This window comes from Phaethon lepturus, unplaced genomic scaffold, assembly GCF_000687285.1.
Source record: "Phaethon lepturus isolate BGI_N335 unplaced genomic scaffold, ASM68728v1 scaffold1213, whole genome shotgun sequence".
NCBI lineage: Eukaryota > Metazoa > Chordata > Aves > Phaethontiformes > Phaethontidae > Phaethon > Phaethon lepturus.
The window spans coordinates 29609-46253 of record NW_010529480.1 but is presented as its reverse complement, the minus strand read 5'-3'; the positions used below and the strand labels follow the sequence as shown (position 1 = coordinate 46253).

General features: G+C 42.0%; 1 protein-coding gene across 1 annotated transcript; it reads right to left on the bottom strand.

The window, feature by feature from the left end:
- Positions 1-13893: 13893 nt before the first annotated feature.
- On the bottom strand, positions 13894-14970 carry CCR4 (chemokine (C-C motif) receptor 4). The gene has a single exon (XM_010283936.1). The coding sequence runs from the start codon at positions 14968-14970 to the stop codon at positions 13894-13896; it is 1077 nt and encodes a 358-aa protein (XP_010282238.1).
- Positions 14971-16645: the final 1675 nt, after the last annotated feature.

Genomic DNA, 16645 nt, shown 5'->3' with positions numbered 1-16645 from the left:
TTTTTTTGCTTTTTTCTTTTTTTTTTCCTGATGGGCCTGGAGTACGTGTTTTTCATAGGCCAGCACCCTAGAAGTGGAGTATTTTGAGTTAAAGTATTTTAATTCACTTTTAATCATTAATATAAAACTTCTGGTTTGTTCCAGTAAACTGATGATCTTTGTAAGTGCCTAATATTTGCAAAGATGCACAACCTCTGTCAGTAAAGCTAACTTTCTACAGCAGCCAGAATCTTCTTTTTGAATGTTATGGCTTTGATGTCAGTCACACAAACTCCTTGGTGAGATTTGAAAAACAAAAGATTAAGATGGTGGAATCGGGTGTTTTCATAATCTGTGGTTTCATCCTTTGATTTTTGTCTGACGTTATTAAAATGGTTCTTTAAAGATTAAATCCTTCCTTTGTGTGTTTGAGGAGGAAGAGTTATGAGCAGTTACAGTATTAGGGGAGAAATGGGGTTGTAAAGTCTCTATGGACAAGGAGTTGTTCATGTCTTATTTGTTTTCTGTATTACGAAGATGTGTGCAAAGTAAAGCAAGACAAAGTAGCTGCAGTGGGCTGTGTGGACCCCAGAGGTGCCACCCTTTTCTGAGATGGCCAATGCAAAAACCTGACTATTTCTTCACAGGTGAAGAGGACTGATGTTGTCACCAGAGGAGAGAGTGAAAATGAGCACCACTAGCTTCAGTATCTACATCTGTGCTATGTGTTTGATGGGCTTTCAAACCAGACACACGTGGTCACCTGAGCCAGAGAGCTTCCACTCTTAAATCTTCATTTCAAACGCAAAGTCTAATGGCTGGGATCTGTGTGTTCAGTACCAGACCCACTTCATTCGTGGAATAAACTGGTCTGCTCTGAACCTACATTTTTCTTTTTTCTTGGCACCATCCCTGTGCAGACCCCGAAACATGCTCTGCAAGCAGTTTATGATGAAGTATTAGTTACCTCAGAGCCAGGCCTTGAAAGTAAGGAATGGAACGGAATTAGTTTCATACCGGTTATGGGTTTTGTGCTTGAAGTGTGCAGACTGACAGTGTCATTTAGGTGGTATTCCTACAACAGTCAGTGCTTTAACAGCCAGGAGTACTTGTGAAAATACAGTGTAATCCATGAGTCTTCACTTTTTGTTATAACTTTGTAATATTACAAGCAGAAAGGCTTTGGATCAAGGATTACAAACATGCATCTGATTAGATATAAGAATAATGAGAACAACAGGGGAAAAATGGGCTTAAAGTTTTTCAGATAGGGCTCTAGGTAGCTTCATTAACACACCTGCCTATTTACTGCTTTCAGTGAGTGATCTCTTGTCTACAGAAAGGAACTGAGAGTTGGGGCCCTGATTCCTAATCCTGGTCTACCTACATGAAAACACTGCTGGAGGTTGCCAAGTGGTGCGATATGTATTTGAGTATGCAGAAAGGAGGCCTCTGTGACAAGGGGCCTTCAGAGTACAGACTACCAAGAACCTGTTGCTGCTGCTTTACCCAGGGATGTGTCTGTAGGTGCTATACCCAGGGTGTTCTGCCCTGCCCATGGTGCACACTGGGTCACTCTGCCTGCACCACTGCTGCTACTACATGGCTGGGACTTATCCTAGGTTTCCTAGACTTAGGGATTGTTTAAAAATCCCTTTTCAGAAGATGTTTTCTGTTTGTTATGTTATCAAGGTTGGGAGTAGTGAACCAGAGTCCCCAGCTCTGGGGAAGGACTTGAAAGTGTGTGTTACTCACAAGAGGTTTCACAGAACCAGTGCTTGTTTCAGGCCATTGCTAATGCAATCCCTGTTCAGTAGGATTTATGGTCTTTGTGGCCAAGGAATTGGGGATGTGTTTTAAGAGTTCCTGTTTTGGGCTTTAGCACATACACCTGTCCCTCAGGAGCCAAGTATATGTAGGACTCCAAAGTCAGGTTCTTAGAAAGGTCTCACTTTTAACTATGTAGTGTTGTAATGGGAAGAACAGTCTTGCTTATGAAACTCCCCAGCATGTGTTCATAGCAGACTCTGTGCAAGCATCGTGATAAGATCGCTATCTTGCACTTTGGTAATGTGCTTACAGCTGCATGACTGTAATTTAGCCTTTAAAAAAAGTTTTTTGGTAGACAAGGGTGGGAAAAAAAGGCTGCCTAATGGAATTGGGAATTGAGTTTGAAACTCCATCAGAAAGGGCCTTTGTTAAGTAGAGTGGATCTGTTGAATACCAGTGCAAATTAATAGGAAAATACAGCCAGTATCTATGGTTTGAAAGGACTTTTCTGTTAAGTTTCCTTATTTGTTGTAAGTGTATGCACTGTGTTTTAAGCTTCATGCTTGTGTAGGGCTCACGCTTCTATACTGATATTAACTGAGCATTTTCAATGGTTGTGGGCCAGAGCACCGATCTGAGCACAGTGTGGGGAAATGCCTAGCAATTGAGAGTCATCCCTCTAATGCTATAGCTAAGGAATTTTTCTTCCGTTTTCTGTTTCATTCTTCCTTAAGTCTTGCTGGTTCTTCCTCTCATACTAAGGAAGTCCTTATGTGCAGAGAAACTAAAAAATTTTCTTCAATGTGTCTTTGGTTGTTGAAGAGTTGATCTCCACCCCTTCCACCTATCCATCATTTGCAAGCTGGATGAAGATGCCTTTGCTTCCAGCTTGCTTATGCCTTTCTCCTTTCTTCCAAATCCCATTCAGAGGTTCCTTTTCACAAGTCCCACAAATCTTGGTCAGGTGCACAGAGTGAACACTATTTATGGATCTCTAGTCTAAATTTAGCCAGGAATCTCCCCTGGTTGTGGGCTTCTTGCAATACCATTCTCCAAAGCACTTGCCTTGGCACAAGGTGTGTGGCTGTGTGTTGTCCAGATCCTGCAGCCACCACAGATGTGTTCCTGTGCTACGGATGAAGGGGCCTTCTGAAGCATAGGTAGAATTATGGAGAAGGAAGAAAAGAAACTGATAGCTTAGGCTTAACCGTCCTCATGCCCTGTCTGTTGCTGAGCTTTAAACTGTGACCGTTCTTCTGTTTACTGAAAATGTTAGTTGCTGTTTTCACAGCAGGCACATATGGGATAAGAAAGAAGCTGCACAGAAGGAACATTTGCACTCCTTTCTTGCCTCCTCCATGTTAAATTTTATTTCTGGATGTTGAAACACCCTGCTGTACCAGCGAGGCTTCCCAGAAGACTTTGGGCTCTGAGAGATGGGTCTGGATCCTGCATGCACTCTACGTATCTTCTTTCAAACTTTCTGACTTTTTTTTTCCCCTCAGTTTTAGGATGTGGTTTGCACTCATCATGAATAGGTAGATCTGGTGTACTGAAGAACCTGAGAGCTTAGTACTGAACTCGTGAGAGGTTAGCATGATTTCCTGCAAAATTTTATCGAAGCAGTGACTTCTGCTGCTGTGCATTCCTATGTTGCTCTTTTGGTCCTTTGATCCAGAGCAGTATCTACTTCAAAAGCTGAAGTTAAAACAATTGTGAGTCTTTTGACTACAGCCAAACATAGACACTTGCAGATGCGACTTCATTTAAAGCACTAAGTCCACCTAGCTCGTGTTGAAATAGAAGAAAATGCTGATGGTTGGTATCTGCTGAAGCAGCTCTTTTTCCTTTTTCAAGTCTAACCTCTCAGGTCTCTTTGCTTTGAATCAAAGACTTCAGAGGTGTTGGAGAAAACCTAGAGCTTCTACAGTTCCTTTCTAATTTTAACTGTGATGCCAAGACAGTTGGTGTTTTAGTATTAGCCAAATTTGGAGTCCTGTTAATGACACTTGTTTGAAAAAAAGGGACACACAACACCCCCACCACCCCAAAATTAAGCTTGTTCACCCATCCTAGGAAATAAAGAGAATTTGGACACAAGGTGCCAGTAATTCAGATGCAAATGTAGAAGGTACCTATGCTGACATTACCCAGAAGGTTTGTTTTTGGTTTTTTAATTCTGAAAAACCCAGTCTGTACAAAGATACTGAAATGAAATTACAGTAGTAGTGTATTTGACTTGCATGAAGTTGGTTTCTCCTTTGTACTGTACCTACAGGAACAGTGCTGAAACAGGGGATGTTTTAAGCACTGTAGAGATACAAGCAACAAGAATATTCATTGTTACAAAACATGATCTGGATGAGAAGCCTGGTGAAGACAGAGGGGAAAGCATAATAATGTGTTGGGTAAATAGTGGATTGCTCGGGTTTGTGGGTTTTGGGTGTTTTTTTTTCTTTGATACCCAAGCAGATTGGCAGTGGAGAGGGGAAAGAAAATAATTTCCCTTTTGGTGCCTCCAGCCCACCAACCAGCTACAGGCTGTGGCCTTGCATCTCACTGAACGGGCAAAGGTGAATGATGCCAAGCTCTTGAGGTTTTCAGGTTTTCATAGCTACAATTGGAAAATTTTACATAAAAGAAAGGAGAACTGGGGTGAAGATTCAGCTCCCGTGGCTGGATGTGCAGGTTTGGGAAAATATATCCAAATCGTAACAAAAATCTGCCTAGCTGCAGGGATGTGAATACCCATAGCTCTGCTGGTACTTGCTCTCCAACTGCTTATCAGTGTCTTCCATTTCATTCTCGCAATTCAGGGTAGAAACCATGGTTTTGCTGACAGATGTGATATGCATTACATATTTTCAGTTGTTCACAAAATAGTAAGGCTAGATGATGCCTAGTTTGGTTTCACTATGGCTTCTGGTGAGCAAATACCTTGATCAGAAATACAACCATGCTGTGGTACTTGTCCTGCAAGGTGGGTGAGAGAACATTCAGGGATTCTCACCATTTCTTCTCTCACTGTGTAAAGAGTTTGTCAAGAGTCTGCCCCATTGGCACAGCACACGAGAATGCTTTTGTCTCAGAGGCTGAGGGCTTCAAAAAGATACAGAGCTCAGTGCATATTATTTTTTGTTTCTGTTTTCTTTTTCTTATTTAATAAAAATGTATTTTTTTCATATAACAATAATGGTACTGAGTTTGACTAAAGTCTATCTAGCCCTGTATCATCTTTTGAAGGTGAGCATATCTGATCATCTCTTTGTGAGTTTTCAGCACCTGAAACTTTCAGGTGAAGTCTTTTTTTCTTACTAAGTTGAACTGGAATTTCAGTGCTTTTAAACTATTTTCAGTAGAAGAGATGCAGCTTTGCCGATTCAGCTGCTTGCTGCTCGCTCACCATAACTCAATTTGCAAAAAACATCGTGTCCACACACACACTCCCCCCCAGAATCTAAAGCTTACACTCTGCAATGCAAACTGGTGTACAACAATTGAGATTATTTAAAGGCATCAGCTCTCTTTCAACAGCCTTGGTCTCTGCTCTATAATATACTTAGATTTTGGGGATTACTCACTTATTGTCAGGCTGTATGCCTTTTGATGCAAAAACGTGATGCTGGTTTGACTTGGAAAGAATGTTCCTGTTCTTATGAAGTACTTAGTTTTTTCCTGCTACCTGTTTTAGTGTGTTCATGCAAATTGGTGAAACCCCCTGCTGATTACAAATGTCAAAACATGAAGTATATCAGGCAAGCAAGTCTAAAAGGGATAGGGTCTTTGTCTGCAAACCTTCATGATTCAGGGTGACAGTCGCCCATTGACCGAGAAATGTGAGGCAGAAATTGCTCAAAACCAAAGTGTTTTTGTTTGGTTTGGTTTGTTTTTTTGTTTTTAATAATGCATTATGAAGTTGTTTTCATCTTCTGTTGAAGGAGATGAAACTTCCTGGGCCGTGAGTATAGGAGTGTGCATGGTTCTTGATGTCTTGAGACAAGGCAAGAAATCTAGCAATGAATACACAGATTTTTGTCTCTATAATAATAAATACTTGGTTTCTTTGTAGTACTTTTCATCTGCAAAAAGCCTTGTGTACGAAGGAGGGCAGAGTCTTGATTTCTGTGTAGCAGATGCACGAGTTGAATTGACTGAGAGTCCTGGCGAGGCTGAAAGCAGAACCCTAAAAAAATGCTTTTTTGTGTGTGTTTGGTTTGGTTGGGTTTTGGGTTTTTTTTGTTTGTTTTGTTTTGTTTTGTTAGGGAGAAATAAAGGATAAGGGTGCTACACCTCTTTGGGGCATATCAGCTCTGGTCGATAGGTAGCAACGGAGGTGCTTGGGCTATTTCTGCCCAGTTTAAGTCTGCAGCCCAATATGATACGGAAGCCAGCGCAGACGGTGGAAGCTGTCTAGTGAGCTGCAGGTAATGAAACACGGATATCTTTTTAAACACAACCGTTGTCTCCACAAGCACAACGGGGGCCAGCTGAGTTCTTCCCCCGTGCACCACAGTCAGTCTGCGTGGGACTCTGCATTGGCTGTCGCAAAGGAGAAGTGCCCTTTCATTCAAAGGGCACGTCTGGCTGGTGGGTCTGTACGAGGTCTCTCGTACCAGGTACCCAGCCACTGCTCTTGTTGGAGTGTACTCATCTAGATTTTGCCTTTCACTGGCCAGGCAGATGTAGCTTTTGCTGTGAAAGATATCACTGATTTTTTTGATTTTTTTTTTAATTGTATTTTTTTTTTGCTTTTGCCAAAGGAGCAACTTTGTGGGCTCTTGTGCCCTCAGGTCTAGAAAATATGGCAGGGTTTTTTCAGAGGTGTCACTAAAATGAGCATTGATACTAGTATTTGCTCCATTGTTAGGCAGCGTCAGCTTTTCCACAGCTATTTCTGTACAAGTAGCTGGTGTTTCTAGAGCTCTTCTGACATTTTTCCAGGAACCAGGAAGCCTATACATACCTAGTGGTTTATGTTGGCATGACAGTTCATGAATTGGGCATGTGCCCTCCTGAAAATTCAGGCCACATTCAGTCATGTATTATGACTGAGGTCTTTATTGTGAATTACCTTACAGAAAAGGTGGGCTTTTTTTTTTCCTGTTTGACCCAATCAGTAGTTGCCTGCATCTGTACAAACCCATTTCCTGGAATTAACAAAAAAAAAAAGAAAAAAAACTCACACAAAGAAAAATTCTGCAGAGTCTTGGCTATCTAGTGGTAACCTTGCTTTCTCAGTCTCTGACACAAATTATTAAATAATTATCACTTGAGTTGACCTTTCATAAATGTTAATTTGATGTTTGATCATTTAAATTTTATTCACATAGTCCCATTTTGATAAGGTCTGTAAAACACTGTAGTTTTTACACTACAGAAGCAACAAAAGTTCATTTGCTAGGCAAGCTCTCATGAACAAAGTCAGTAGATCTAAAAAAAAAAATTTTAAAAATTCCCTTTTCTGTCTGGTAGTCTTCTACAGAAACATTCATCCCTTTACTGAAATTTTGCTTCTCATGCTAGCTTTTTTCTAAATTCTGGCACATTTCTGGCATACCCACATGGGTATGTGGAATAAGCTACTGATTGAGCAATATGGTGGATTTATTCTGGCAAAGTTGTTAACAAAAATTAGTGTGTTAAATAAGACAAATTCATTAATTCTTTCTACAATTTTTGGTTACCGTGAGGACTTTTGAAATTATTTCCCCCATCAGAACCAAATTTTAATATGAATTCAGGGCAGAAATAATGAAATATTTTATTGCAATAATGTTGAAAAATAGGCTGTGGTTATTCTAAGATAGTTTTAAGCTGAAGCTGAAACAAAATGCAAACAATTGCATCAAGTTAAAAGGTGTTGATAATTAGCCGATGTAGCTGCCACCGAAAATCTGTTCTTTCCAGTGTTCAGATTTTCATGAAACTGCCTTTTTAAATGCAGAATGTTCTGCCAGTGTAGTCACAAGACAGGCATCCTACTTGCATGACCGCGGCTTGTGGAGAACGTGAGCTGAAGCTGGCAAGGAAATTAATGGATTTACTCCACATAACTGTGGGAGAGGAGGCTGCGGCATACACGTTCATGCAAAAAGCCAGAGCAGGAGCAGACGGGAGCCAGCCTCCCCATGGGGGATTCCGAGGGTTCCCTAATATTTCCAAGGAAAGGAAGTGAGTACTGACCTGCATTATGCAAGGATGGGTTGGTGAAGGAGAACCAAGGAGAAAACAGCCTAAATCCAAGCTTCCTTTTTCTTTCCTTTTGTAAAGTCCTCAGCCCTGTCTCTGTAGCGTTGCAGGTTTTTGTGTGACACCTCGTGCTATGGGTTTCACTCTTCTAGAAAGTGTAAACAAGATTTTTGATAGCAAGGGCAGACCTGTGCTCTGCAGCTTCTCAGGACTGTTTGTCTGCGGGGCCTGCAGACTACGTTGTCGTTCCTTGCAATCAGCCATCCTAGATTTCTTTCCATTCCTGGTGCCTGTGAATGAGCAACAAGGGCATAAACAACAGGAAAAACCATCCTTCTTGTTCTTCTCTACATGCTTTTTACACCTTTCCCACATACTTTGGTAGTGGAAAAGGCAAGTCACTCAGTCTGCGGTCATGGTCTTTACTTGTGGTCAAATTTCAGTTTACCAGTTATGAGCAAGTACAGAGATCTGTTGTGGTCTTTCTTCACTTTGATTAAAATACTTTTGTGTTACTACTAGCTGGTACTGCTGTTTCTATTTGTGTGTGATGGCAACGGGTTAAAAGTCAGGGAGGGACCCTGTCTTCGATCTACCTGCCCAAACCGCAATACTTCCATGGAGATATTTTAAGGAGTGCAAGGTCCCTGTGCAAAAAGAGACCAAATGTTTTCCATGCAGGGATGTCCACTCGTTGTTCCAATCACTGTCCTAGGTATAAAAGTCTCTTCCTGAACTTGGCTGCTTGGGGCTTTTTGGAAAATGCTGATTAAATGCCACTGGCCTCTTTTGAGCAGAAGAATGGGTCTGGTAATGTCAATCTTCGTTCAGTCTTTATTGTCTTACAGGTTGCTAGCAGCACCAAGACTACCTTTTATGAGGGTTTTTTGTCTGTGGCAACAGATCAGATTCTTGCAGATCAGATTCTTGATTACTTGCTGTAGTTGTTAAAAGCAAAAGCAAGGAAACAAACATCATCTTGGAATTTTAAAAAATTTTTAATGCCTTAGTAGTTTTTATTTTGCAACACCTGAAATCACAAAAAGCTTCCAGTGTGCAGTTACTAAGCTACATATACTGGATGCATGCTGTTACTCTGAAACAAGAAACTAAAACCCAGAGAAACTTCAACCCTTCCAAGATGACTTGAAATTAAAAAAACCAAACCAAAAACCCACAAAAAACAAAACCCAGCACAAAAACTAAATGAGCATGATGCATTGATCATCATGTATTTGGGCTATGTTTACACAGAGGATTTTTTTTTTTTCTGTTGGTCACCTGCAAACAAGAATTCTTGCTTTCTGGTGTTTTCAGACAGACAACACCCTCTGTGCCAGCAAAGATCATCTTTTATTAGAAGATGACATTAGCTGGTCATCTTCATCCACTTACCTCTAGATACCCTTCACATTAACCTGTGGTCTTCCTCTAAGAACCTGGATCCAGACAGGGACTTTCCTGGCTAGGCCATCTCAGATTTCGGTACAGGAAAGGGCACAGTGAGGGCAGCTCTTACCTGGAGTCCCTCACACCAAGATGAAAAGCAAATCCTCCCCAAGGAGAGCTAGAAGGGCACTGGGATTCTGTCAGAAATGTCCATTGTGCTCATGATGTCTGAGCTCTTGCTCTGTGCCTTAGCCCCCCCAGCTATGAGACAGCAGCTTTTCAAAAATAAGGTCAAGCAGCCAGTGGTGCAGAAGAAAAGACATTAATTACACTTTTCAGTAGAGATAACATATGCATGGTACCATTTCTGAGAGTTCAAAGGAGGACCAGAAATAAATTAAGACAAAAGTCTGAGCGTGGTCTGTCAGCAGTTATCTTTGGAAATGAGCACGTGAGGGATATGTGGAGGGATATGCTCTGCCAAGGAAAAGAGAACAAGCAGCATTGGTCAGTCATGCCAGTGCTCCATCAGGAAGTTGGCAGAGGACTTGGATTTTCCTGGTCTGGAAGAGACAAAGTGCTTTTCTACTTCTGAGCCTCATTTCTGTGAGAAGCTGTCTTTGACTCAATGACTGTCCCATAAGATGGGATTTTGTTGATTTTTCTGATGTTTGTTGCCCCTGAATGATGGTGAAAAAGAAAATCATGCTGGAAGCATCTAACTCAGTGTCTCCTCATTGATAGTGCCTGCTCCATCAGGTGGAATTTCTCCATGACTGCCAGTGGCACCTGCATACATCGTTGCTGTGCTAATGTAAGATGACTGCAGATATGACCAGCAATATATCACCTTTGAATGGTCTTATCAGTCACGCAAATGCTAGAAATCTCACAACAGGTATATTGGCTATTCATTTCCAGTGTCCTACTTAAACGCTTCTTTCATGCCTAGAGTAGCAAAGTCCTGTTGAGCTCTCTGTAGGCATTGCCTTAAGCACCATTTTAATGATAATTTTGGTTGACATTACTAAATGGCCCTTGATTTCTAACTGTAAATCAAGTCAAATGGAGATATTTGCTTAAGAGATGGGTGTTGATGAGGTTGGTCTCTGGTTAAGAGACAGATGTTCAATACAACTGGGCAGCATTAAGAGCTCCTGGAGGAGAATGTGCGAGTCTAAAACTGGTAGCAGGGATCTAGACTGGAAGCATCCTGGTAACCAAGGAGCACGGCAGTGCATAGTACTCTCCTTCAGACCAAGCGTGCAGCGCTGGTGCTGGGACCGTGGCAAGCAGTAATAGCATAGGAAGAAGAATAGCAATTCCTTGCTGGCTCGCAGACCAAAGAGGACCAGACTGGGAGGAGGCTGCTGACCATGATGCTGCTTCTGCGCAATTAAAAGGACAAAGCCATCATCCAGAGTAAAAGATAAGTGTGTAATTCGGCTTTATGTTTAGGAAGTGACTGTGGTGGCCTAAGAGCTGTATGAAAACAAACCAACGAACTTGTTTTTACCTCTTCATCGCAATTTGTATTTAATATAATAAGCTGATTTTTCCCCTTTAAATTTTTCATTTACCTTTCTATGGTGGCTTAGCACAACTGAAGAGAGGCTGCAGGCTGGCCTTCTGAGGAACCCTGATGTAAAGGTGTGGGTTTAAGAATGAGTCAGCTTTGCTTCACTCAAATGTCTGCCCATTCTCTTTCATGGTTCAGTAGGTCTGTACGTACCATCGTTCATTGCTTGGAAATTCTTGTTCAGCTAAAATGACACCTTTGGTCAACTGACATTTTAAAAATCCCTGCTTTATTTTTGACTCTATTAATGCTATTCTTCTTTCTCATCAGCAGATTTCACAGCCCTCTCAAAAGAGGAGTCGCATTATCCACTGTAGTTCGGTGCATGGGGGAGGAGGGTTTGTTCCAGGTGACAGAGGAGGAAGCCACGCAGATTTGATGAGCTCCAGTCCCAGCACCTGGGTTCCTGAGCCCATCACTTAAAGATGAGCTCCCCTTTCCCCCCCAGTTCAGCAAACCTGCTCGGAGCACAACTTTCAGCTCGGTTGCTCATCCAGCACACACGTCGAGGAGCCGTGGATATTACGGGGAGGACTGGAAGAGGTTATTTGGGCAGCAAAACAAGGGCAACGTTCACTCAGGGGGAGCTCTGGCGGCACCGGCACCCTCTGCACCAACAGCGCGTGCGCACAGGCCGTGGGGCACAAAGCCGAGCAGCCATGTGAAGCACCTTCGAGTTTTGTGTGGAAAAGAGGCTTTACGCTAGCTCCCTTTATGGCAGCGCTGCACGGCCGCTGGGTGCGGCCCGCTAACACCACGCATGAGCGGATTCGGCGTCCTCCCCCGCCGCAGGGCGCGTGCCCAGAGCCAGACCAGCCGGCCATTCCTCCACGCCGCTCTGAGCCCCAGGCTTCGCTCCTCCCGTGGGTCAAGGGCCTAGGGCTTGCTTTGTGCTCGCTGACCATAATTTTTGCCTGGCCAGCACGGGCAGCGCTTCCCCTGGTCTGGAAAGCAAGCGTTCTCGAAAGGACCCGTTTATTCTCACCGGCTAGAAGGATCACAGGGTAGGACCAAGGAAATGGTGACTGCGGCGCGCTGCCTGGCTTCCAGGTTAGTCTGTATGCTTGGCCCAGCGGCTCACAGCGCCTGCGCCATCAGTGCCACGTCTGTGAGGACAGCGTGCGCTGCCGGCTTGGGAGTGACGTGTCGTTGGGTTCAGCGACGTCTGTGAGGCTGTGAAGCACCTGACACTTGCAATGTGTCATAGAATCGTAGAATCACAGAACAGATTGGGTTGGAAGGGACCTTTAAAGGTCACCTAGTCCTTTTCAGAATAGGTAATGGGTGGCTTAACCCACCCCTTGCCACAGTTGTTCCCAACTGATTTACTCGGTGGCTTGTAAGGTTTTGAGTAGTAAGAGTTTAGAACCTTTTTCTTGGGAAGGAGGACTCCTTCTTACTGCAAGTAACATCTTCGAATCATAGACTCTTCCATGGCTATTCTCATTATCTGCATTAATGCAGATCCTTGCTTGTCAGCCTCAGCGAACTGCTAATGGTAACACATTCCCAAAATTAATTGTGATCCGTATGTGTGTGCGTGAGCGGTTGTGTGCTGCTTTCTATTTTCGGTCTTGTATCACAAGAGCGGTCACATGGAGGTGAGCTTCCACTTACGTTTCTCATTTAGGGTGTTGAGAACAATGGCACTACCATATTTTTACATTTCTTCTCCAGCCATTTCCTGATGCATTTTAATGTCTTGTCTGCTCTTTGCAGGCATGCCTGAATGCTGAGCAGGCATCTTGTTATTAACAGCCTGAGAAAAATATTGCTGAATGGTTGTCATCCAGCAAAAAGACAGACCATAAATATCTTCCAATACGTATTTTTCAACTCTTATTTTTTCTGCTACCACATTACTGATTTTTGCCTCTTTTAAAATTATTTTTGTGCCAAAACCTAACATGGCTGTGTGAGGTTCCTTCCTGTTCCAAATCTTTGATTAATATCATGTAGATCTGTGAGTGGCTACTGGGGCATCACATTCTTTGCATTTTGCTGTTATCAAATGCTAGGATTCTTTGTGTGGTTTCAAAGTTATGACAAACCATTTCTACACAATCTCTGTTTTTACTTTCTTTTGTTTGGCCAGATACATCTCCAGTGAATGAAAATTGAGTCTTGGGGTTAAGTACTTCTGGAATAAAGAACATTCACTTTAAAAGATGTACTTTTAACCAAGATGATTCAAATTCATTCACACATGCTGGAAAATAAGTTTTTAAAAACACTTTTATTCAAAAATATTTAAAACATTTTCTATGTTAATTAAAATACAGAATTGCTATACTGAATTACAGTGATAAAATAATTCACAGTGCCTATATACACACCTACACATAGGCATATGTGGCAACTTGGATACCTAGGAGAAAACGTGTCTATAACACAATATAATGCATTTGCTTTGCGTCTTTGTGCACATAAAGAATATATTTTACGTCCTTTTTCTTAATGACAGAGGATGTATCCTCTCCCTGAGACGAAACATTTAACAGTAGCAGGTACTGTTAATAGCTTGCCAAGAGTCAGATTGAACAAGTCCTACACAGATCAACTGTAGAATAAAAAAATACGATGATAACCATGCTTCTTGAATGAATGAATATATTTCCCAAATGCATGTGCTGGTGACAACCAGCTGTTTCTTCTCTGCCCCTCCATACAGGCCAGCCTCCGTCTTGATGCTGGTGAAAAAGCAGCAGCGTGGCACAGCGCTTTGCGGAGAGCTGAGGCTGCTGTTATGCCTGAGCAGTGATTTGTGATCACAGGAGATAATACTTGCATGTCCGTCCCACACGTTCGACATCTAGGACACCTTCTGTCATAATATTCAGAAAACCTAGAGGCAGAGATCAAAGCTGAAGTAAGTAATTATCCGGCACTAGCTTATTGTTAAATGCACGTGCATTTGCTTAGCTTTTCGAAGTTCCTGCTTTTGTCAGTTCATGTGCTGGTGAGTTCAGTGGCCGGTCTGAAACACATTACAGAGCATCTTGATCCCCCGTAGATTGTGTGTGGAATGAATTGGTAGATTCAGTGTGGTAAGTGATGTGAACTCCACACCACTTGCAAATATCTCCGGGTAACCGCCAGTTCTTAAAAAGCATCTTCAGGTACTTCTTAAATTTTTCCCCCATGAAGAAGTAGATGACTGGGTTGAGGCAACAGTGAAAAAGGCCGAGGGTTTCCGATACCTGGAAAGCGTAGTCCAGATTCCTGCTTGCTTGACAGTCTCTAATGACTCCCATAGTTTCCATCAGTTGTAAGAAAATAACAATGTTGTAAGGGGCCCAAAAGAAGAAAAACATGATCATGACAGCAAAGATCATCCTCACAGCCTTATTCTTTTTTTCATTTCTACAGTGAACTAATGTTTTAATGATCATGGAGTAGCAAAATGTCATAACTATAAAAGGGATTAGGAGCCCTAAAATGTTGATTTCCAAAGTGGAAAAAAGTTTCCATGTCGTGAAATTCCCTGGATATCTTGGCTTGCAGGTAGTATAATTATGTTCGTTAAAAGATTCTCTAAATACGAGTTCTGGAACTGAGGCTGAAAGAGCTACTAGCCATACAACAAGGCTAGTAATCAAGCCATGGAAGGCAGTCCTTGCTTTCAAGGAAAACACTGCACGAACAATTGCCAGGTATCTGTCTATGCTCATAAGCATAATAAAAAATATCCCACTGTAAAACCCAACCAGGTAAATCCATGAAATGATTTTACACCAGGGAGTTCCAAAAACCCATTGGTCTATCGTGAAATAAGACCAGAATGGCAAGGATAAAACAAAGAGCAAATCTGAGATGGCGAGGTTTAGCAGGTACACGTCAGTCATGCTCTTCAGCCTCTTGTATTTGAAGAGGACCACGATGACCAGAATGTTTCCCGTGAGCCCGACCAGGAATACTAGGGTATACAGAACAGGTAGAAAGGAGGCTGCAAACCTCTTGACGCTTTCCTTACTGCATGGTTTTGGAGCATCGTTATAATTATCGTAATAGTCATATAAGGTTGCGATTTCAACTTCAAAGGACTCTGTACTTGAAGAACTCATGTTTTTTCCCCGGTTCCTGAGAAGGAAAGAATACAAAAATGTCAGTGACTTTCAGTGCGTGAAGACCGTGTGGTTACTCCGCAAGCCTGAATCACTAGCGATGACTGACTTGCAGTTCTAGCACGCTTCTCACTACGGCTTCTCAAACACTATTTAAGCATTGTGGGGTGCATATGCATACTTGCAAAATGTACTGCCCTTAACATGCTTGTGCTTAGTCCTGTGCCGCTTGGATGAAGTGCACACAGAACACTGCTCTAATGGTGGAGAGGAAAGCAAATAGGAAGGAAAGATACAGACCACAGATATCAAATCAGAGAGGGATAAATCCTATGTGGAATAAAGTAAAAAGCAAAGCCACTATTCATAGCAGTTCAGGATTTCACACACCTTTCCAATCAGGCAGACATCACCATGAGAAAACGGTAATAAAAATACATCTGACTCTTCCTTCTAATGCAATTATGCTTACTGAAAGCTGACGTGAGTTTTCAGTAAGTACTGTCTTCGGTGGCTAAATGAATAATAGGAATTTGTCATTTTCGTATGTTCGTTCTTTTCTAATAGGGTAGAGACAGAGTTTTAAGTGAAGATACTTTGAGGTGAGTGACTTGGACACGGTGCATATACATTGCTGATGTATTACTGTGTGTGTTATTCACATCACAGCAAGTGTCATTTTTTAGCCTAACACAGCAGAATTTTTCTAAACCTGAGTTATGTCCTTTCCCTTTGTCTTTATTTTAATGAATGGAAAGCAGAAGAAAAGTGAGTATCGCTGCTTTATTTGTCTTTGCACTGTACATTGCTGCTACATAACAACGAACATTGACTGTCATTAACCTGACCCCTACTGTGTGTAGTCCCAGGCATGACACCTCTCCAGCCTACAGTTCTGTTCTGTTATACAGAGAGAGGAATTTAATCTGAACTAAAAGTCACAGGGACACAACTGTTTGACACCAATGGTCTAGAGACGGCAGCTTTGCAACAACTGCATCTAGACATACCTGAATCTAATCTAGGTTTGGCATAAGTACTTAAATATTTAAAACTGAAAACAGATGCTTACAGAATGCACATACACCCACTTCTGATAATGCAGGAGTTCTTAAAACTGCTTTAAAAACTACCTGAGCAGCAATAAAAGGTAAACGAAAAAACATTACAGTTACACACATGATAAGCATACATGATACATGGCTCTTTCAGCAACTGCATTTTGCGAATTTTACCTTTTCTCCTCCTTTCTTCTCAGACGATGTGAAGAAGCTTCTTTGCTCTAAGGGTGCAGAATCACTTGCTGCTCGCCAGGTAGCTCTGTCAGGGAGCTGCTGCCTGCACAGCGGTATCCAGCAGCTGCAAAAAGCAGATGTCACTAAGTAGCTGCGTCTCTTAACGGAAACTTCATACTTCCTTACAGATTGTATCGCAAGTGCTTCTCTCATCAATTCTCATCAGAGATGGTCCCATAAACTCAGAAATAAAATTAAACACATCTTATCATGTGTAAGGAAATGCAAAGTTTCTGCTGAGACCCCAATTACTGAGTCAAAGCAGTTTCATCTTACCCAATAATCATTAAAATAGATGTCACTAAACACCTGTCAGTCAACAGAAACCTTGTTCTTTCTTATGGGATGTAAAATGCATCTTAATCTCAGAAAAAAAAAAA